At 40.0% G+C, this 23880-nt stretch overlaps 1 protein-coding gene across 1 annotated transcript in view; it reads left to right on the top strand.

The window, feature by feature from the left end:
• The window catches only part of LOC149190187 (uncharacterized), a 41776-nt gene extending 19161 nt beyond the window's left edge, over positions 1-22615 (top strand). The window contains exons 3-4 of the mRNA XM_089412061.1: positions 21702-21902; positions 22390-22615. Of these exons, the coding sequence (XP_089268187.1) occupies positions 21702-21902; positions 22390-22479 (291 nt within the window). The 3' untranslated portion in view covers positions 22480-22615. The remainder of the gene's footprint in view (positions 1-21701; positions 21903-22389) is intronic.
• The last annotated feature ends 1265 nt before the right edge of the window (positions 22616-23880 follow it).

The following is a 23880-nucleotide window of genomic DNA, read 5'->3' as shown; positions in this document are numbered from 1 at the left end:
ACTTGAAGTGTGATGTGTTATATCAAGGATTCCTTTAGAGCTATTGTCTTGTATTACAAAAGCAGAGAGTTGCCTTGAAGCTGTACATTGTCATGAACCTTGTACTATATGGTTGAAGAAGGGTCCTTGACAAGCATTTGTAGAAGAAGCCTTTGTGTGAGCATGGGAGGATAGCTTGTAAGACGTATGAAATTGTATGCAAGGGGAAGTTGTTAATTTGACTAAGCACACTGATTCGTCCACCAAGGAAGTTACTCCAGAGCTAGAGGGAGCTTAGGAGAAACCCTTCTTGACCTACTTTTTTGTATAAAGTAATAAATTCTAGTGATGAGATTCACTGGTGGTAAATGATCTTTATGATGGCATCCTGTAATGGATTAGTGTTAAATTCTTTTCAAGGGACAATGATTAGCTCCATTACTATAACATGATAAGTGCACATGACAAGTTTGTTAGACTTGTAAAGGGTGTTGATGCAATTTGAAAGTCTTAGGGTTTGTAAACCCTAGAATTCTAGAAGGATATGACTTGTATTGAAGTCTTGGTCCTAAGGGTTTGCAAAACCCTAGAACAAGACCTAGAGTGCATAATGCCAACAGAGTTTGTACTTGGTTCATCTTCCTATTAACATGAAGATGTCTTAGCTTGCAGTTGAGCCTTTGGTGTGGCTGGATAACTCGAGGATGAAGAAACCCTAGCTCATACAATTCATGCAAGGAAGGAAAGGAAAGAAACATGCATTAGTAGTTGATGATGAGGTCAAGGATGAACATTGTTAGCTTGATGAGATTGCAAATGGATTTCAGTAATTTCTATAAGAAGGCAAGGATCAAGAGTGAGTTGACAATTCCCTACAAACCTCAGATCAAAAGATAAGTACTTCATATCTTTCTTCCTTAATTATTATTACTTTATTTTTTGGTTAGCCTCTTGTCTTTGTATCTTTTCCTTGATTATAATCATTTCTTCCATGGCATCCTATTGAGGTTTGCAGGTATATAGTGAAGGCTGCCAAGGCAGTGATTCTGCCAGTAGATGGAAGCATCGAGAAGAATGAAGCAAAGTTTGTGGCAAGAGGATTCTCCCAGGATTGAGCATAAACACATGAAGAGTGATTTTTGTTCCAGAGGGAGAAATTGTACAAACATCTAGAACCATGCCAGATGACTAGAAGAGCTTTTCGTTTAGAGGCAGCAGGCCAACAAGTTTGGAAGAATGCCATGATGGAGGAATATCAATCCATCGTGAAGAATGATGTGTGGGAAATTGTGCTGAGACTTGAGGGTAAGTTAGTGGTGACTTCCAAGTGGATTTATAAGATCAAGCATGCGATAGATAGCAATATAGAGAAGTACAAAGCAAGATTCATGGCAAAAGGTTTCTCCCAGAAAGAGGGACAGGACTATGAAGAGACATTTTCTCCAGTCATCAGGTGCACTTCTATTAGAACTATTATTTCTATTGCTTCTGTTATGAATTGGAGGTTACATCAGGTGGTTATAAAGGCCACTTTCCTCAATGGAGTGATTGAGGAAGAAGTGTACATAGAACAACCCTGGGGCTTTGAGGTATATGAGAGGGAGTCTCATGTTTGCAGGCTGAAGAAGGCTTTGTACTGACTCAAGCAAGCACCTTGGGCTTGGTATTCTCGAATTGATGGATACTTGATGAGTTTTGGTTTTACCAAAAGTGATGCTGATCCCAACCTTTACTACAAGGTTGTTAAAAGTGAGCCTGAGATCTTGTTACTAAATGTTGATGGCTTGTTTTTTATAGGAACAAAAAATTTCATTGAGAAAATCTCATTGATCAATGTAAGAGGGAGTTGACCTCTGAGTTTGAGATGAAGGATCTAGGTTTGATGCATTACTTCTTGGGATTAGAAGTGTGGTAGAAGTTGAGTGAGATCTTCCTTGGTCAAAGGAAGTATATTATTACGATCCTTTAGAGATTTGGGATGATGGACTGCAAGTCCATGGCCACTCCCATGGTGACCAATCTGAAGAAGCTGAGAGGCTCTGACTCATATTTGGTGGATCCCTCTATGTATTGACAGTTGATTGGATCCTTGATGTATTTGGTTAATACTAGACCTGATATTTGCTTTATGTTGAACACTCTGAGGCAGTTCATGGTGGAAATTAGGCATGTACATTGGATTGCGGCAAAGTATGTGTTGAGATATTTGCGTGGTATAGTCAATTATAGATTGAGATATGTCTCAAATGGTGAAATACAATTGCATGGATACGCAGGTTCCGATTGGGCTACATCATGATGTTTCTTTAGTTTGGGTTCTACTATGATATCTTGGATGAGTAGAAGGTAGACATCTGTCGCACTCAACACTGTAGAGCCTGAGTATATTTCAGCTAGTTTGACGAGTTGTGGAGCAGTGTGGCTTTGAAAGCTGCGCGCCAGATTGTTTGATCAGGTGTTGGAGAATTGTGACAATCAAAGTTGCGTGAAGCTTTCGGAAAACCCTAAGGGGGAAATTTTAACTTGTTTGACCAGGTTTGACTTATGCTAGGTTTTTGGTCTAGGTTGACCAAGTTTGACTTTAAAATATTAGATTGTACTTTTGCTAAATTGAGCAATTTATCCTAAGAAAAGGTCACTGGGTTTTTCTCGAGGTTGGGCCTTCCCATGGGAAATTTGTGTCTCTTTTGTGCTTGGCTGTCTCTTTATGATCCTACTGTCATTATTGCATTACTGTTGAGATTTTCTATGTATAATTGCTTAATGATATATGTGGACATAAATTAACTTGATTAAGAAATCATTGGAAAGTAATTATTAGATTAGAAGATCAATTTCTCTTAAGAAAATCAACACTATTTAGCCAAAGTGGCTCTCTTCTCTCTCACTTGATGTGATCTCTAATGTGTCCTTCACCCACTCACTCCAACAATTTATAATTTCTTTAATAACCCTATTTCCTCCTTGAGATCTTCAAAGGAAGGATCAAAGGCTAAAATTTGACCTTATCACTTTTTTTAGATTCGGTAAAACAAAAAGGAATATTAATTTCCAAAGTTATAAACTTTAGAAATTCAATTTTTTTTTAAACCACAGAAAAAAGATCACAATTTTATTCAAGGAACAAAATTACTCTCTGTAGATGCCATTAGGCATTCGATCATGTCGGCCTTTCGGTTGATGCACCAAAATGAAAAACTATAAAAATTACATGATTTTGTTGGAGTTAAGTGTGATAATAATCACTTAACTTCCCCTTTTTTCCTTCTTGTTTTGAACTTTTTGCCAAACCCCATGGTTGGGATTAGCTGTTACAATTGCCAATTGATTTCCAACTTCCTGTGAAGGGACTTCGTTGTCTAAATCTGAGCTCTCAGATACATGGGTTCTCTTTATACCCACCAATCCCTTTTCAATGAGTGTTTCCTCTTTTTGTTGCTCTAATGTTTTGATCTCTGCTAATTTTGTATCCTTCTGGATTTGAGTCACCATTCCTCACTGATCCCCATCTCCTTCATTTGCTTGGCTGCCATGTTGTGCCTGAGTATCCATATTTGGAGTATTCACCATAATCTCTTCTTTGTCCTCAAAGTTGTTAGGTACTTGCCATCCCTTTGGCTTACGACCCTGCCACTTTTTCTTTTTTGGGATATTCTTTTCCGTGGGCATGTGTTCTACAGGTGTCCTGTTTGAAAACAAATTCGACATCTAAATGCCATATTTTTATAATCTAAAACCTTGGTCCACTGAGTATTCATGTTTTAGATGGATACGGTTAGGTAGACCTTTGCTAAGGTCTATTTCCACACAAATTCTGGCAAATGCAAATATACCTTTTTTCTATTCTATCATAACCCATTTTTTTGAATTTTCTAAGAGTATTTGCAATATCTTCCAAGACTTGATGGTGCCAGAAAGGGAGAGGGAGATTTGGTAATCTCACCCAGACCAACATTGTAATCACTGCCATGCTTGTAGTGTCAAATTTTGGAAACCATGGGGCAATAAAAAGCCTAGCTTTGCCCCAAAATCATGGCCCGTCATTTATGACTTTCTCCATGTCTTTCTGTATGTCAAATTGAACTACGAAGAAACCATTGGAACATAAGTAGAGATCACAGTTGGGTGTCCAAGAAGAATATATCCACTGATGTAAATCTTTAGATCTCGGCCAGAAGCCATTAAACTTGCATATTAACGCCTTAGATTGTAGATTAGTAAAAAACGATTTTACTTCTGGGGGTTTAACATCCATTATTGGTGTTTTTTTCACTTGTTCAACTATATAAGGTCCTGGTAGATTTTGGATTTGATCCGCAGGAGTGACAACCTTCCCTTTCATTGCATCCTTGAACGAAGATGGTCCATCGGGGTTTCTGATACTTGGAACTCCCCCTCTCAACCTCAAATTTAATATTATGGTGGAGTTCCTTTCTATGCCATAATCTTTCAATTGCATGATGTCTTGCAACAATTTCCCCTCAGAAATCAAACTGTGTTAAAACACTGGTATATCCAGGTTGTTCTAAATGATCTACTTCAGATCTTCCACTAGATCTAAACCCCAAACCCCTATGAAGGTTGATTTCCCCCTTAGGGTTTTAAAAAAAATCTGAAAAATCTCCTCCAGATCTAGTTTTTCCTTTTGAGGCCTTTCAATTCGGAGAGGATTAAGTTGACGACCTTTGTAATATTTTACAGTCTCAAAATTAATGGTGGCGCCTGGACGTGAATCAGGAGAGAACGAAACACTAGCCATCAGAATTGGGTATTCCAAAATCCCCATTGATGCATGTAAACTTATATCATGCCGCCTAATCTGCTTGGAATTGATCTGAATGGAGCTCCATCGACCTTGGAGCTGCCATAGCCATGCATGTAGGAAAATGCCGATCTATTAAATTGTAGAGAGCAAAAGATTTGGGGTATGTGAACAGTGTCACAAAGCCTGCCAGGCATACTCGCCTCGGCCACACCGAAATAGAGGGGTTGTTGTAATACTCATTCTTATGACAAACCCAAATAGTGAAAAACAACATAGATCCTTCTTGTTCCTTTGACCCATAACAATATGAACCTAGCCGAATCTCCTTATAAAAACCATGAAGACTTTCACGAACACTACCATGAGATATGTGTAGCTCAGTCATCCAGATCTGTGAGGCACTGATAGCTCTGAGAGAGAGCACTAGCTTGTTGATTGCGCCTTTCGCCTTCTCGCAAAACGATGAAACCCTAGAATGCTCCATTTCACCTCTTCCTCTTTTAGAAATCCAAGTTACAAAGCCAATAATAACTAATTTAATTAATTATCATGTTTTTACTAAGTTTGGGCTTAGGAAGAATTAAAAAAAATGTCGAAATAAGTAAATTTTAAAGATATCTTATGCATGTATGGACACAAGGCCTATGAAGAACAACAGGAACAACATCAAACATATATGTACAAAAGAAGCATTGGGTTACAATACCTTACATTGATCAACTTAGGGTATCATCAAATTTATTTGCGTTCTTCATTTTTCTCATTAGAGTACACAACTCAACATGTCTATCTTCCCTTGCACTCTAATGAGAAAAGTGAAATGAAAAGAAATTTGATGATACCCTAAGTTGATCAATGCAAGGTATTGTAACCCAATGCTTCTTTTGTACATATATGTTTGATGTTGTTCCAGTTGGGGGCTATTATTTTCCAATATGACATAATCAATAATATTTGATGTTGCTTCACTGAAAGTTCATATATCACATTACCTAACAACAAGAATTTCAATGTCAAGTTGGAAGCAGTGCCAGTAAAAGTTTGTGTCTACCAATTGCTAATGCTGTAACTAAGGCTCATGATGGTGCCTTTGTCAAAAAATCTTTTCCTTTTACAAAAAATGCAACCGTGTGGAATTATTTTATTTGAAAAATTAAAATACAAGATGAAGGCCAAGTGGTTAACTTTGTAATAGGGAGAGAAATATTTCTTTTCTTATGGTTTGGAGTCCCAATTTTTTGGACAAAAGAATTATTATGAGCTTACAGTTCTCCAAAGCTAGGGAATAATCATATCATTCAAAATTGAGGTATCTATTATATTTAAATTCCACAATTACCTGAAATAGAACCATCTCTGCTTAAAGGTCTTTACATACATATTGTAATCCTCTCAAACTAGAAGTTTAGAATTTCCCAAAATAGAACCATAGTTTAGTAAGCATGTTTTTTGGATTAATTGCATCAGTATTATTTGGTAAGGAAAAACATAAATTACTTAAGGAAATAGTACATGCCTAAAGTAGTGTGTTGAAAAGTGTAGCGAACAACGTCTTCTTGACTTGTGCCTTAGTTAAGAAAGACCTCAAGTTCTCCTTTTAGCCAGTACGAGTTCTTGGAAAACGGACGAGTTAGTTTGACTCATATGTAGAGTTGGAGAGGCAGTTAAGTCGATCTCCAAGTGTGAGTTTAAGATTTGGAAAAAGACAAATTTTGAGCTTCAATTCTAATTAAGGCTAGGACGAGTTAGAAGAGTCAGTTAGACTCAGTTAACAAATAAAAGTCTGAGTTCTAAATTTAAACTTGCCAGTTATAGCTGAGTCAAAAAGCATAAAAGGAGGATGAAAGCACCTTGTAATTCATTCTTGTATGCGCAGGTTGTGTGTGTGAGAGCGTGTTGCTAGGGAAGTGTGTAAGGAAAAGCCTATATGCAGGTCAGAGGAGAGAAGTTCCTTGCGGAAGTGCGCTGAGATTTAGGGGTTAATTCCTAAAGAATCGGGACCTGTTCAGCTCTACGAAATAGGAGATTTCCAGCAAGGTTGAGACTGCGCAAGCAAGGAGGAGCTGGTTTAGGGTTATTTGTAGTGAGTTTTAGCTAAGGATTAGCAGAGAGAACTAGTTTGTTTTTCTATTGAAACAATATTGCCTTGTAAAAGAAATCTGACTGCTCAAACTTTTCTCAATAAAATTCTACAGCTAGTAGAGGGTTTTCCCAGTTGGGTTCCCTAGAAAATATTATGTTACTGTATTGTGTGACTGTGTTTTTAATTCTTTGTTTATTCCGCTGCAAATTTTTTTGGTAGAGAAATTCTGGGTCTTGGTGAATTGAACCCAGTTTCAGTTGGTTCATCAAGCAGCTCCATAATTTCAACGAAATTCTATAGGGTATAAGAGCGAGGAACAAGTTGATTAATACATCACAAGAGCAAGTCATCATTGGAGAAAGACTGAGGTAGCCACAGCCTCTAAACGAGTCATGTTGGAAGTGAAGAAGGGCAGGTTGGGTCTTCTTTGTATGTCCTGTGTTGGTCGAGTAGAGGGACTGTTGGACGCAAGCCTAGGGCAAAATTCGATGCATGATTTATGGTGCAAACATCTTGTGAACAGGCTAAGTTTGTCTTTGTTTATTGCAGAAGGTCTGAGCCCTAGATAGGAGGCAAAACTAAGCTAGATTTCACCTTGGAGGAGCTGTAAAAAAAAGGGCTGAGTTCCAGTGTAGGATATCAGGGCTTGCAGAGAAGGGTTTGTGAAAGTTGAGGCCAAGACGTGGGTTGTTCTGTTGCCCTAACCAGGGTCAAAAATGTCAGATAACAGTTGTTAGGGTCCCACCCTAACCCCCTTATTTATGTAATGGGATCGAGTCATAGTCAAGAGTCAATAAAGCCCATATTAATAATTGTAAGTGGTTAACCCGCAATTAATGACGGGACCACAGTTAGTTGCAAATGGGCCGTAGTATTAGATAGATGGTATTAATAAAACCATGGTATTGATCCTTGGTATTGCATGTATGAGTCATATATAAAGGATAGAGACTCCCTGCGAGGAGCATTGTGTCTTATTTTTGTATCGAGCTCTACTCTATTGGAGGTTGCCCCCTCGAAGAGGCCAGTGAACATTGCTTTCTGAATAATAAAATATTTGCTGTTGTCTCTCACTATTCTATGTTCTGGGTATCTTTCTTCGCATATTCTGTATTTGGGTATCTTTTTGCAGGTTAAGAGCATAACAAGTGGTATCAGAGCACTTTCCAGGGCCAGTGGGATCTCCATTTCTTAGCAAATTTTTTTTTGGCTAGAGACGTGTTCCGGCGTCTTTAAACCACGGGATCTGTTGTTGAGCGCATAAACCTGCGGATTTGGGGAGGCATGCACGCAGGAAATACAAGAGGTGGTCACGCTTGTTGGACTCCCTTGTAACCCCTGTGGGTACCCCTTCGAGTAGTAGCGCATTAGACAGAACCGCGTACGGACTGTCTTCCAAGTACCTTCTGGGTATATCGGAAGCCCCTTAGCTCCTCTGCAACCTTGCCATAGATAAACCGTCGGCCGTCTTGCTGCTACAGTACACCGAGAATAGCACTCAGAGAGATTACTCGCCCGTACGATAAGGTAGTCGGGTTGTACGGCTAAGGGTACGGTTGATCCTCCTTAGTTAGAGCCCTGAAACATTGGGCTGAGTACTACTGTCAGACCCTTATGTATATTGCGATCTGTAGCACTTGACACTCCTCGAGACCATAGTTCCCTTTTCTATCTGGGGATCACGCATCATCTCTGCCAGATCAGCGCGCAAAGAGGTGCAGCAGCAGCAGACATCAGTGCCGCAGTTTCGAGTTAGCAGACCAGCCATTCCGATCTATTAAATCCATCAGATCCGCAGCAACAGTCTGTTCCGCCACCCAGAGCTAGCCAATCCGCCATTCAGATCTCTCAGATCCACCAGATCTGAGTAGTTGTGTGGGGTTCCTATACTGGGGTATAATTTTCGCAGGACTTTTGGCCGCATTGACATTTTGAGGATTTGGCGACTACAGTATTCATAAGGAAGGAGTAAAACTCCGTTAGGAGTTTTCAGGAAAAAAAAAGATCTCTCGGGGCACTTATTGGTGATCTAGCCCATCAGAATCAGGACGACGAGCTGAGCACGATGGTACCATTCAATTCTTAGTGAAATTTTTTTTTAGGCGGTCCCAATTTTCAAAAACATCAGGTCGGTGCATGGTAGAAACTAGAGCTCAAGCTATGGCCAATGAAAGGATGGACAAACTTGAAGAATCCTTGCAATCCCTCCACATTCAGCTTGACCGACTAAATAGCCTGATCCTGAGCATAATCCTGACGGGCAAGGAGGAAGCCCATGAGGAGGCGTATATTGGTAATGGACACAGTGAGGGTGAGTCTAGCCACTCTCTTCACCTCGGGGGCCCCCACCAACAATCCCGTCCGCGACCTCCCAAGTTGGATATGCATAAATTTGATGGTTCTCACCCAGCAGCATGGATAGCACAAATGGAGCAGTATTTCAATTTGAATAACATCTTAGATAATGAGACTGAGCTTATGGTATTCTCAAACTTTGTATCATGCTAAGTAGATAATGAGACTGAGCTATCATGGTTGTGGAGGGGCATGTGCACTCGTTTGCTTGGACAATGAAAGGTGGCAATGGTGGGAATGGCATCAACGTTGCAATGGACCTTTTAGGACTTGGAACTCCTTCAAAAAAGCTCTTACAGAACACTTTAACCAGGAATCTTCTTTTTTGGGTCGTCTTACTAAGCTCCGACAGACTGGCACAGTGGATGAATATATTACAGCCTTTGAAGCCTTAGCCTTCCGCACTAGGGGTCTCACAGATGTGTTCTACACGGAATGTTTTATCAACGGTCTTAAAGAAGCCATAAAGGCCCATGTCTTACTGCACCACCCTCCCACATGGACGGAGGCTTGTAAGGTAGCTCGTAACGTGGAACGTGCGTTAGCAGCCCAGTACAATCGCCCAAATTTCACTGCTAAGGGTCTCCCCCCACAGGCTCATAGCACGACTCAAACACTTAAGGTTCAATAGGTGTCACCTGCAGAAATGGCCGAAAGAAGAAAGCAAGGATTATGTTACTACTGTGATGAAAAATACTCCCCAGGTCATAAATGCAAGGAGCCCAAATTTTTCAAATTGATGCCACTGATTACAGCTCATCGGAGAAAGATCCACCACTGGAGGAACATGAGGCGGTGGAAGAGGACAACCAAAAGGACAATGTCCCTGACGAACCAATTATTTCGCTGCATGCTTTAGTAGGGATTTCTTCACCTCAAACTCTCAAAATCAGAGGTTTTATTAAACATCGCCCAGTAGTAGTCTTGATTGATAGTGGAAGTACACATAATTTCATCCATCAAAAAGTTGCGGAAGCAGTGCATTGTTTTGTATGAGCAATTTCTAACTTCCAAGTCCAAATTGCGGATGGGGGCACAGTGAAATGTGAAGCCGTTGTGAAAATGTCAAACTTCAAATGGGGGATTATCAGTTGAAGACCCACATGTTTGCCATACACATGGGAGGGTGCGACATTGTCCTCGGTGCTGAATGGCTTCGCACTCTTGGGCCAATCACAATGGATTTCCAGGAGTTATATATGAGTTTTAAGCAGAACAACTCCACACATACCCTCTGTGGACTCCAGGCGGGAGCTCCCTCTATAATCAGCTCGCATAGGATGGAAAAATTGCTAAAAAAGGGCCATCATGGAGTTATAGCTCAATTTAATGCCATCCAGGCAGTGGAAACCAAGTCTCTGCCGATTCATCCTGAGATGCAACAGATTTTAAATAACCATCTGCCGGTCTTTGACAAGCCTCATGAGCTTCCACCCTCGAGAGGGGAACACCTTGGTTCCAGGGGCCCAACCCCCAAATGTGCGCCCATACAGATATCCGTTCGCCCAAAAGAATGAAATAGAAAAAATAATCAAGGAACTTTTGGAAGCAGGTGTCATTTGTCCCAGCATTAGTCCTTATTCATCATCGGTGGTCATGGTGCTCAAGAAAGATGGGGAGTGGCAGATGTGTCCAGACTTCAGGGCCCTCAATAAGTTGACAGTCAAAGATAAATTTCCCATCCTGGTGGTTGACGATTTGCTGAATGAACTCAATGGGGCTCAATTCTTCACTAAGCTGGATCTTCGCTCGGGCTACCACCAAATTCACATGAAGGAAGTCGACATTCCAAAGACTGCTTTCAGAACTCATGAAGGCCATTATGAGTTCCTGGTCATGCCATTCGGTCTTTGTAATGCCCCCTCTACTTTTCAGAGCCTTATGAACTACATTCTCAAACCATATCTCAGGAAATTTGTCCTTGTCTTCTTTGATGACATCCTCATCTATAGTTGCACTTGGGCCGCACATCTTCAGCATGTAGATCTACTCTTGCAACTGCTCCGCAAGCATAAATTATTTGTCAAGATGTCCAAGTGTTCGTTTGGCATGGAAGAAGTTGAGTATTTGGGCCACATTGTCGGGCGTGAAGGTGTCAAGGTGGACCCCAAAAAGATCCAGGCAATGCAGGATTGGCCTCAACCTAAGACCTTGAAGAGCTTGAGAGGATTTTTGGGTCTCACAGGCTATTATCGTAAATTTGTCCGCAACTATGGTTGCATCGCGAAGCCCCTCACTCAACTCCTGAAGAAAAATTCATTCTTTTGGAATGAGGACGCACAACAGGCATTTACATCTCTCAAAAATGCCATGTGTTCCACTCCAGTCTTAGCACTACCTGACTTCACCAAATCTTTTGTCATTGAATGCGATGCTTCGGGTACAGGTATTGGGGCGGTCTTAATGCAGGAAGGGCGACCTTTGGCCTTCACAAGCCAACAACTAAGTGGGAAGAATCTTGGCCCTTCTACCTACGAGAAGGAAATGATGGCCATCTTACATGCAGTAGAGACCTGGCGACCTTACTTATTGGGGCGACGTTTCCAAATCCGCACAGACCATCATAGTCTTAAATATTTTTTGGAGCAACGCCTATCCTCCCCACAACAAAATAAATGGCTCGCCAAAATGCTGGGATATGATTATGAGATCATTTACAAGAAAGGGCAAGACAATAGTGTAGCAGATGCATTATCTCGCCAATTTGAGGAGGAAAGTACTCTGCTAGCAATTTCCCTCCCCATTCCAGAATGGATTGAAGAGGCTCGTAGGGAATGGTTTTCACATCCCAGGCTCTCCCAACTCATTTCTCAATTGCAGGTAGATCCAAATTCCACCAAGGCCTACTCGTGGCAGGATGAGATTCTTCGCTACAGGGACAGAGTCGTAATATCACCAACATCCACCCTCAAAAGTCGCATTTTGGCAGAATTGCACTCATCCCCCATTGCAGGACATTCAGGCTTTCAGAAGACGTATGCTCGCACCAGAAGATCATTTTTTTGGACAGGCATGAAAAAGGACATCCTTACTTTCGTAGCAGAATGCGATGTCTGTCAACGCCACAAAGGGGAGACCGTCAACACACCAGGCACATTACAACCGTTGCCCATCCCGACATCAATTTGGACGGAGGTTTCTATGGATTTCATTACAGGTCTTCCAAAGTCAGGAAACAAGTTAGTCATCATGGTGGTTGTGGATAGACTTTCGAAGTATGCTCATTTCTGCGCCCTACCCCACCCGTTTACACCGACTTTGATCGCTCAATCTTTCATGGATAAGATCTTCAAATTGCATGGCATGCCCACTTCTATTGTGTCTGATCGTGACGCGATCTTCACCAGTAATTTTTGGCAGGAACTCTTCAGGCTACAAGGCACTCAACTAAAACTCAGTACTTCCTATCATCCGCAAACGGATGGTCAAACTGAAGCCGTCAACAAATGTCTGGAAACCTACCTTAGGTTTCACTTCAGAAAAACAACATCTTTGGGTACAGTGGTTACCTCTGGCTGAATGGTGGTATAACACCAACTATCATGCCACCACCAAAATGACTCCCTATGAAGCAGTATATGGTCAACTCCCTCCTTCCCCTACTTCTTATATCAAGGAGTGCTCAAAGGTACAAGCAGTGGATCAACTCCTACAACACCGCGCAACCATGCTCGCCCATCTTAGAGAGAATCTTCATCAAGCTCAAAACCGCATGAAGCAACAGGTAGACCAGCATCGCTCAGAGCGCCAATTTCAAGAAGGGGATCAGATCTTTTTGAGGCTGCAACCATATAAGCAAACATCACTCAAAGACAAGGGTTGTCAGAAACTATCTCCAAAATTCTTCGGACCATATCAAGTACTTCAGCGCATTGGAGAAGTGGCTTACAAGTTGGCTTTGCCACCTACTGCAAAAATCCATTCAGTTTTCCATGTCTCATGCCTCAAGAAAGTGATTGGGAACAATTGCAGAATTCAAACTAGTCTACCTGAATTGGACGAAGAAGGGTCAATCTGGTTCCAACCTGAACAGGTCCTAGACACACTAGACAAGCACCTGTGGGGCCGCATGATTAGGGAAGCCCTCGTCAAGTGGAAAGACACCTCTCCGGAAGATGCAACTTGGGAACCAACCATTATTCTTAAGCAGTTTCCGCAGCTTCAGCCTTGAGGACAAGGCTAGTCTTAAGGGGGAGGGCATGTTAGGGTCCCACCCTAACCCCCTTATTTATGTAATGGGATCGAGTCATAGTCAAGAGTCAATAAAGCCCATATTAATAATTGTAAGTGGTTAACCCGCAATTAATGACGAGACCACAGTTAGTTGCAAATGGGTCGTAGTATTAGATAGATGGTATTAATAAAACCATGGTATTGATCCTTGGTATTGCATGTATGAGTCATATATAAAGGATAGAGACTCCCTGCGAGGAGCATTGTGTCTTATTTTTGTATCGAGCTCTGCTCTATTGGAGGTTGCCCCCTTGAAGAGGCCAGTGAATATTGCTTCCTGAATAATAAAATATTTGCTGTTGTCTCTCACTATTCTATGTTCTGGGTATCTTTCTTCGCATATTCTGTATTTGGGTATCTTTTTGCAGGTTAAGAGCATAACAACAATGTGCATAGGGCCGCATGATTAGGGAAGTCCTCGTCAAGTGGAAAGACACCTCTTCGGAAGATGCAACTTGGGAACCAAACATTATTCTTAAGCAGTTTCCGCAGCTTCAGCCTTGAGGACAAGGCTAGTCTTAAGGGGGAGGGCATGTTAGGGTCCCACCCTAACCCCCTTATTTATGTAATGGGATCGAGTCATAGTCAAGAGTCAATAAAGCCCATATTAATAATTGTAAGTGGTTAACCCGCAATTAATGACGAGACCACAGTTAGTTGCAAATGGGCCGTAGTATTAGATAGATGGTATTAATAAAACCATGGTATTGATCCTTGGTATTGCATGCATGAGTCATATATAAAGGATAGAGACTCCCTGCGAGGAGCATTGTGTCTTATTTTTGTATCGAGCTCTGCTCTATTGGAGGTTGCCCCCTCGAAGAAGCCAGTGAATATTGCTTCCTGAATAATAAAATATTTGTTGTTGTCTCTCACTATTCTATGTTCTGGGTATCTTTCTTCGCATATTCTGTATTTGGGTATCTTTTTGCAGGTTAAGAGCATAACAACAATGTGCATAGGGCCAAAAGTTTGATGACAAAAGTGGACGTCCAAAGGTATGCTTTTTTGTTGTCCGTTCGAGTTGATGATTGCTAAGTTGGTGTAGGTCCAGATTCAACAGATTTGGTGGTAGCTTCTGTACAATATAGGAGGGTTGTTAGAAGTTGCCTTATTGTGCCCTAAGTACAGGCTCTTTTGGAGGACTACAAGGCTGTTAGTGGGCAGGTGTTGGAGAGTTCTCTGGGTAAGCAGGATGGTGTTCCAAGGATTGAGATTAGACCACTGTTTAGAGGGAGCCTCTAACTTCGTCTCTTGGAAAGGGAGGTTCACGATCGTATTGGAGGATAATGGGGTGGGAGAGTTTGTCAAAAACACAATTCCACCACCACAAGATGCCCAACGCTTGGCCCAACATAATAAGAATGATATCAAGGCCAAGAGGATAATTATAGAAGGGGTCAAAGATCATAGAGTTCCTCATATCCATGAGAAGAAGATAACTTTTGAGATGTTCAAAGCTATTTTAGATATATATCAGAGTACCATTGATACTGGGAGCTCTTACGGAGAAGCTAAGGAGTATCCAGGTGAGCGTTGGAGAGCCCATCATCACATATTTGTCAAAGTTCACTTAGGTACGAGATGAGCTGGGTGGTGTGGGCGTGACTGTACCAAAGCATGGCCTTGTGAACTTTGCTCTTCTAGGACTTCACAAGTCTTGGTATGGTTTCCAAGATGTAGTAAGTGACAGGGAAAATTTTCTCAGTGGGGAAAGGCTATGGACTGACTGCGTTTAGGAAGAGATCCGGAGAGGGAGCAGAGATGGTAGATCGATGAAGACAAAGGACTAGGAGAACTTTACCTTGGCAGGCAAGAGCAGCGAGGCCAAGGGCAAGGAGGGCCAAGGAGTTGCCTAGTCCAGTCGGAAGGGCAAGAAGAAGGATCTAAGCAAGATCAAGTTCTTCCATTGCCATGAGTTTGGACACTATGCCGCTAAGTGTCTTGAGTGGAAGGAGGAGTCCAGTAAGGATCATGTAGCTGCATCAACAGAGGTATATGCATTTTCTGCGCAGTTCAAGAAAGATTTCTTATTGATAGCTTGCATGGAAAGCTCAACATACAATAGTGTATGGTATATTGATTCAAGAGCATCCTTCCACATGACTGGAAACAAGAAGAGTTTCAGCGACATAAAGGAGAAGGACATGCAGTTTCGGATTGAGCTAGGAGAAGATGGCATGTATGCAACTAGAGGAATTGGTACTATCAGTTTTCAGAGGGAGTCAAGTAATCCTCTTCATCTCAGAGATGTCCTCTATGTTCCAGGATTAAAGTAGAATCTTGTTTCGATAGCTAGCCTTGAGGACAAGGGTTATGATGTCATCTTCAATAGAGGTAAGGCTTACCTCTATGTTCCAACACTTAACTTCTGGATGTAAGAAGCAAATAGGTGTGAAGGTGAAGAATCTCTACAAGTTGCAGGTGGAGACAGGCACAACCTTGAGCAACAAAGCAGGGAGTTCTCAGAAGGGAAAAGTAATATTTGAGCTAGATCAAGATAGAGGCTCAGCCAGAATCTCAGTTTGAGTCTAGGCTAGTTGGCAGTTGGGCTGAGCAGCAGGATGATGAGGGCCATAGCCTAGGGTGAGTGGAGGCAACCACTCAATCCGTGACTCCCAGTATGGGGAGAGTTTGACAAGTGGGCGGAGGATTTGTTTAAGGGAGATCAGGAGAGAGTTGGATCTTCTAGTATCACCTACAACCAGAAGCAGCGACAGAGGTACACACTGCACAAGGTACATGGCACTAATGACTAAAGTGATAGGCTCGCAGAGCATGGTTGGAAAGAACAGGGCTTCAAATCAGATTCTGCAGAAGAAAGCAGGGAAGTCTTCTAGTTCATAGGGAGTAGTTGCAGCAGCGGAGAACACGGTAGTGTTGGAGACAAATCTAGGTGGATGAGGTTCTTCTAGAAGCACCTTCCTCACTAAAAGGGAGTGTTGAAAAGTGTAGCGAAGAAGGTCTTCTTCTTGACTTGTGCCTTAGTCAAGAAAGACCTCAAGTTGTTCTTCTTTTGGATAGTACGAGTTCTTGGAAAAAGGACGAGTTAGTTTGACCAATGTTTTAGAACTTCGATTCTGACTCCCGACTCGGTCGAGGGTCGACTCTGACTCCGACTTGGACTCGGTATCGACTCGGACTCCTCGATTTCAATGACTCGGTCGTTGTTAAAAATACATTAAATATTTATTTTTTATAAAAATACATAATTTTAAAGATTTTTATTCATGTTTCCGAACACACAGCATTAGAATATAGATAGAAGACAACATATGATTAATGTAGGCTCATGAATATATCCATTATATCAAAATGGCACCCAATGCACTGTCCAATACATACACGATGATGATATAGAGATCAAAACAAAAACACATAACCAAGGAGGCTATACAACAAAAGTCTGTGAGCAGTACTACTGGCTATTGCTAGACTTGCCAACATCATTTGGCTCAGTGTTACTTGGGAGCGGGAGCGAAAGTGGGGAGCGAGAGCAAAAAGGGAGCGGATCGACATTTTTAGAAGCTCCTTGTTTGGGAGCGAATCCCAGAGGAGTTCGACAACCAATGTCACTAACATCAAGGTACATAGAGGGATTGGTGCTCTTGATTAAATACGAGTTCCATACCCTAATACATGAAAAAATTCAATGGATACATTGCAATCCTCCAATCCTGAAATCCTGAAAAACTGAAAAGTCTGCTGGATTTTGAACGAAATCTAAAATTCTACTTTCTCCATATGAAATCCAATGAGGCCGGAACCACTCTCAAACATCCTGAGTCATTTCATGGTAATGTTAAAAATTTAAGTAAAAGGATACTTCATTTTCATCCTTTTACTTTAAAAATTTAAGATTACCATGAAATTTGAATAGCATATCAATACTAGGAGAGGGGAATGGACCCCAAATAACATTTAACTAATTTAGAAAACACCTTGGAGTCCCCAACACTCAGCTAACAGTTAATTTTTTTTTTTTAAATATGAAAAATCACATTATTTTTGGGGTTACAGGCCGCATTCATTGACTTGGCCGAGTTATTGCAGAACCGGCCGGGTTGACCGAGTCATGACTGACTCGGCCGAGTCATGCAATAACTCGGCCAAGTCAGTCATGACTCGGCCTCCCGTCCATTTTTTCTGCCGGGTCACAAAAAATCCCAACGACTCGGATCAACTCGGCTGTTTCGGATTCGATTCGGCCATTTTTTAAAACATTGAGTTTGACTTAGATGCAGAGATGGAGAGGAAGTTAAGTCGATCTCCAAGTGTGAGTTTAGATTTGGAAAAAGACGAATTGTGAGCTTAAGTTCTAATTAAGGTTAGGACGAGTTAGAAGAGTCGGTTAGACTTAACAAATCAATCACAAGTCCGAGTTCTAAATTTAAACTTGCCAGTTATAGCTGAGTCGAAAAGCATAAAAGGAGGACAGAGCCTGGAGGTGCCTTGTAATTCATTTTTGTATGCACAGGTTGTGTGTGAGAGCTTGTTGGTAGGGGAGCGTGTAAGGAGAAGCCTATACGCAGGTCAGAGGAGAGAAGTTCCTCGCGGAAGTGTGCTTTGATTTAGGGGTTAATTCCTAAAGAATAGGGGCCTGTTCAGCAGTAGGAAATAGGAGATTTCCAGCAGGGCTGAGACTGCGCAAGCAAGGAGGAGCTGGTTCAGGGTTATTTGCAGGGAGTTTAAGCTATAAGGATTAGCAGAGAGAACTAGTTTGTTTTTCTATTGAAACAGTATTGCCTTGTAAAAGAAATCTGATTGCTCAGACTTTTCTCAATAAAATTCTACAGCTAGCAGAGCGTTTTCTCAATTGGGTTCCCTCGAAAATATTGTGTTATTGTATTATGTGACTGTTTTTAATTCTGTGTTTATTCTGCTACAAATCTTTTTGGTAGAGAAATTATGGGCCTTGGTGAATCGAACCCAGTTTCAGTTGGTTCGTCAAACAGCTCCAGAATTTCAAGGAAATTCTACATAGGGTGCATTCTACATGAATACAAAAGTTTACACATTAATACTCATAGATCATTTGTTTCAGAATATGCATCTAGACTAACTTATCAAAACACAAAACACTACCTTTCAAAGAGAGTTACCAAAGCCAATCTAATTCTACGTCAAGGTTTCTTATGGATCCATCGACTAAGATATATGTGGTACGAAGAATTTCCTTTTTGTTTTTTTAAATCTTAATCCATTTTTCTTGCAGGCTCCAGTGTTGGTTGGCTCACTATCATTTCTAAAGGCTCTTTGACATTCAAACTATTATGAGGGATTGATATTATTTCTTCCATTTGTTTCGACATTTCTCCCATCTGATCACTAGGTAAGGGGGCTGATGTATCTCCCCTAATGGTGGTTGTTACATTTTCAGATATGTTTGGAACAATTACAGTCTACTTGGAAGATAGATCTAGGAGTTTTGTTGATTCTTATTGCCTTGGGAATAACTTGATTTAAGATTAGATACATCCAATGATGATTATTCTTTGAATCCTTCCACCACATGGGTCTTTTGTTTGTGTTTCTTTATTTGAGATAACAATTTAGCATTTGGACAAGAGGCAACTAAATGGTCACACACAAAAGAAACCCTGCAATGGAGGGCAATGTGTCAATGATTCAACTTCGATATCTGGGTCCAACTACAATTGTTACAGTCTAGAATATGATTTTTTGATAGGCCCTTGCTCAAAATTACTTAAATACCCCATTTCCAAAGCTATAGCAAAAGCTTCGTCAAAATGTTTCCAATGACCTCAAGGGAATTGGCTTTCTAATATTCAAGGGGTAGGTTGGGAAGTCGTAACCCTTATAGGGATTGAAGATAGCAACTTAGTGTATAGGTTAAAATTTGGCCAGCACTCCCAATAAATTAGGGCCCTTTACTAAGATAGTAAGATGATTTCTCTTTCATGTTTGGAGATGAATTCCAGAATAAAAAACCCCTTGGCATAGGGGTGAATCACTATAGCTTATTGTAGTGAGGAGCTCCTTGTATCAGATATCTAGGTATGAAGATTTATCAGTGTTAACAACATATTGTTGCCTGCTTATCAAATCTCGAGAAAGGCATTAATCTGCTTCCACCTTGATCCAAGATGGATCAAGGCTCACAATTGATACCAAGGATGTGGACAAAGGGATGATATTGTTGGATTTTTTTAACAATGAATCCTTAAAGGAAACCTTTCTTTGGACTACCCTTTTATTAGTGGTTGAAGGGATCCATGGAAAGGTTTTACCAAAGTATTCAACTCTAGAATCTCCAACAAAATGTAAGGAAGGCTAGAGAGCCATTGGCTTCTTTGAAAAGGGTTACGGCATATTTATATTTGCATGAATACATGGTACACTTCTAATAGTTGATCCTCTAAACTGAATCCATAGACTGAGTGAGAAAGCCATTGTTGAACAACATAAACCACTGTGAGTAGCTTAGCTTCTACGGGAATATCAAGCAATGAAGTTGTGCTTGAATGATCTTGCAAAAACATTGAGTGCAACCCAAAAGGAACCTTGACGAGTAGCATTGACATTGCCCTAACAAACAACATATGTGCACATTGTGACCTTTGCTAATACCTCCCTAGAATCCTTCATGTTATTTAGTCGTTATTATGGATTTAATTCTTCACTCCAATCCTTTAATTTCTATAAGTCTTCATTATCAAATGGGAATGGTATTTTCTTGCAATGGGCTTTTATTGATTGTCTAGGGAGGATTAAATTGCCCAATATAGCCTACTAGAATGTAAATTGCTCATTGTACATAGCAAAACTATCATTGGCGTTGAAGATTTAAGGAAGCTTATACTTGAAATTTATCACGAGGTAGATATCCCAATTTTGATTTAGACAAATAACTTTTCTTTTTGATTATATATATATATATATATAGTCATGTTAGTGATCAAATTAGCATGCCTGCAAAGGTCCTTGCAAACTGCTAAGATTGGGATACACAAGAAGAGTGCCCATTGATGGCTTCCGAGAAGGGCCTTGCTGTTATATCTAATGGGCATGTGAATATATATATATATATATATATATATATAGGCATGTGAATATATATATATATATAGGCATGTTAGTGATCAAATTAGCATGCCTGCAAAGGTCCTTGCAACCTGCTAAGATTGGGATAAACAAGACGAGTGCTCATTGATGGCTTCCAAGAAGGGCCTTGCTGTTATATCTAACGGGTATGTTAGTGATCAAATTAACATGCCTGCGAAGGTCCTTGCAACCTGCTAAGGTTGGGATACACAAGACAAGTGCCCATTGATGGCTTCCGAGAAGGGCCTTGCTGTTATATCTAACCCCTTCTCATTGTCCTTTTTTTCTGGCATTACTTGATCACGCTCTTTCATATTTTTATCACATATTGAAGTTTAGCTTACTGTAATGTTTTTGGCATAGCCTTAGGCACTCCTGCAGATGCTTATAACTGGTTTTACTTTTGTTTGTCAGTCCCATTGAAAACGTTTTTGGTCATTCATTGTACATTAATATAATTAACTTATCTTATTAGGCCCATTTTTCTTATCAAAATTCCTCGTAATTTTTGTGGATAGGCTTTTAGAAAAACTAGTCTTGCTTTGAAACTCTCATATATGGTTTGAAGGTTTCCTATTCAACCATTGGAAAGATAATATTTATCTTGATCGAGCACCAGGCTTGTATGCTATCTTGTGAAGAGCCTAGGGTTCCAGTAGTTTTTTATTCTTTTTCTCATCAATTGCTAATTTAGACACTCATCAAACATGGAAGTGATATGACTTTTTACTCACAGGCTAGTGGAAATGTCTTTCCTTAATGCACGGTGAGTTTTGAGTATCCTGGTTTTATATTGTTTTGGTGCCCCATATTGAGGTTGTAACAATTTTGAAATGGGGCTTTGGAAAATTGGGACCTTATCCTATCTTTGATGCCTTTGTGCGTACCTTTACTAGATAACTCTAATAAATATTTCATCTTCCCCCATCTAATCTGATACTAGTGAATAATTAATCTAAGCATTATGCCATGGATTTAGTTTTCCTTTTCTTCCCTATTCGACTACTTTTTTAAAGTCGTATGGTCTACAAGCATAAAATCATTCAGTATGGATTGACAAAAACTGCTTATCGTCTTCCAGTATGTTAATATACTACACAAGCTAGAATAGTGGTTACTGTCCAACCATAAATGCGTAGTGGCATCAAGAGTGCATCTCTTTTAGTAACAATATCTCATCTGGCAATCTCTGCATGAAATTTACATCATTTATTTCTACAGGAACCCATAATGGATAAAACACCCCAAATAGATTCTGCTTCAGAAAAGAGATTATCATCTACAACCCCAGAAATGAGGTCATGCAGAAAGAAGAAATCAGAGGATGCCTCATTTGTAGCTGACTTGATGGATCACATTGATGAGTTTGTTCATGCCTCTATGGATGAGCACAAAACATGCTTTGAAAAGACAATTAAAAAGGTTGTATGCTACTATGCTCACTCCTGTAAGATTTCAATGCGAATTGGAATAGTTTTTTATTGCAATTTACTCTTGTGTTGTGCCTAATTTTTATCGTTTTTCTCATGTTTGGATAGAGATATTATGTAATGAAACCTTTCAAAAGTTAATTATTGCTTTCCAAAAACGTGCACTACATGTCTGCCTTTTCCATTTGAGGCATTGTTATTCTGTATTAGCAATCATGTTCTGCATGATTTACCTAGATCTTAAAAACCAGTAATGGCAAACTTTTTCCTTCTATATTTAGTGGGGTTAATGGGCAGAGCTATATGATTATTGTTATTATAAATGGCTGTCTGTCTGGTAGTAAATATGCGTATGGAGTCAAACAAAGATATATGTTCTGTTGATTCATTTTATTTATAATTTTATATAGTTAGTGGCTTCAGAAGACAAAAAATCGTTTTTCTCACAACTAAAATCAGATTTGGGATGTTTGGTGCAGATGTTTGGAATGTCAAAAATCGTTGCAGAGAAAAATGCAAGCACTGAGACAGTAGAGAGTGTCCTCCCGCTTCGAACAACAACATCCTGATCATTATAATGATGTGAATCACCTGTGTTAGCATAGTAGCTGAAAGACATGTTTGCACCCTCGTTAATAAGTTTCAAATGGATGTATAGAGGATATTTGGTCTGATTGAATTGGTATGAAAAGCAGTTTGGTGACATTCTTGTGTTTTCTTATTTTTATTTTTAACTTGAAATTAGAGATCTCATATGAAACTCCATTAAAAATATGTCATCATACCTATCCACTCAATTTTAATTTGAAGGTGAAAAAATTTAATGGCCTTCTGGCCACAATCATATGACAACACCCGTCACACAGCCAAAACTGGGGTTTTGGGGGGCCGAGGTGGGTGAGTGGGGTCACCATCCTTTATTTATAGCAACCTCACTACAAATTGGTGGTTCGTCGTAATTAGCATCATGATTCGAAGGCTCTTCTGTAGGTGCCACAAGGAGCAGAGGATATCCAACGTCCACATCCATCTACTTAGGATGGTGAAAGATTTATATTGCTTAGTTCACTGTAGGCATCTTATTGCCAGGATGGTTTCTTCAGTATTCACTATCTTATTGACCTGTCCTGACCTCTGGAGGTTGTTGCCTGCTTATATCTTGTTAGCCATCCTGGCTATGTTAAGAGTTGCGTTTTATTTAAACGTTCAACCAATACTGACATCCCTACTCTGCAAGGCCTGGCATTATCACTATAAATGATTAGGCTTCACGAGTGCTCAAGCTCCATCCCCATTTTCCGAACTCTCTTTTGAATGTGCCTGGGATAATTGGAAATAATGGTGAAACAATTGGTGGATGACAAAGACTTGTGAATTGGAGAAATTGCCGTGAAGAGTATTACTTTGTTCTCTTTATAGAAAGTATGACCGATTTTACAATGGACTTACGTTGATTCATATTGCAAGTGAAGAACGTTGCCGATAGTAGATGATTGCTACCACCTTCCAAGTACAAGATCCAAGTTGGTCAGATTATCAGGATGAAACTTTGCAATCTGTCATTAAGCTACAATCTGATCTCATGTCCTTGTAATCTATTTTCAAAAATCTTTTCTTGTCACTTGGCTCAGCTCATGTAAAATACTTTGTAATTATATGAGTTTATAAATGTTTAAAAGTAATGTTTAACATGATTATTATGTATAAACACAATATAAATTTAAAATATAAAGAGATTTACCAACACTCAAAGAGGTATGGTAAATAAATAAAACCTCTTTTTATATTTACTCCATAAACTTCTTTGTATTTAGGGAAATTCAAAAAAGAGGTTTTATTTAGGTAAAACCTATGGGCAAAATACCATGTGACAAATAATTATTAATACCATGGGCCAAATACCATATTTATAAAAGAGGTATGGTAAATAAATAAATATAAAAAATGTATAAAGAGGTATGGTTAAAAAT

The sequence above is a fragment of the Pinus tabuliformis genome, chromosome 3_1, assembly GCF_031772625.1.
Source record: "Pinus tabuliformis cultivar Carrire ecotype Pingquan chromosome 3_1, CPIR1, whole genome shotgun sequence".
Taxonomy (NCBI): Eukaryota; Viridiplantae; Streptophyta; class Pinopsida; order Pinales; family Pinaceae; genus Pinus; species Pinus tabuliformis.
Note: the sequence above shows the minus strand (reverse complement) of the source record. Positions and strands in the feature narration are given on the sequence as shown.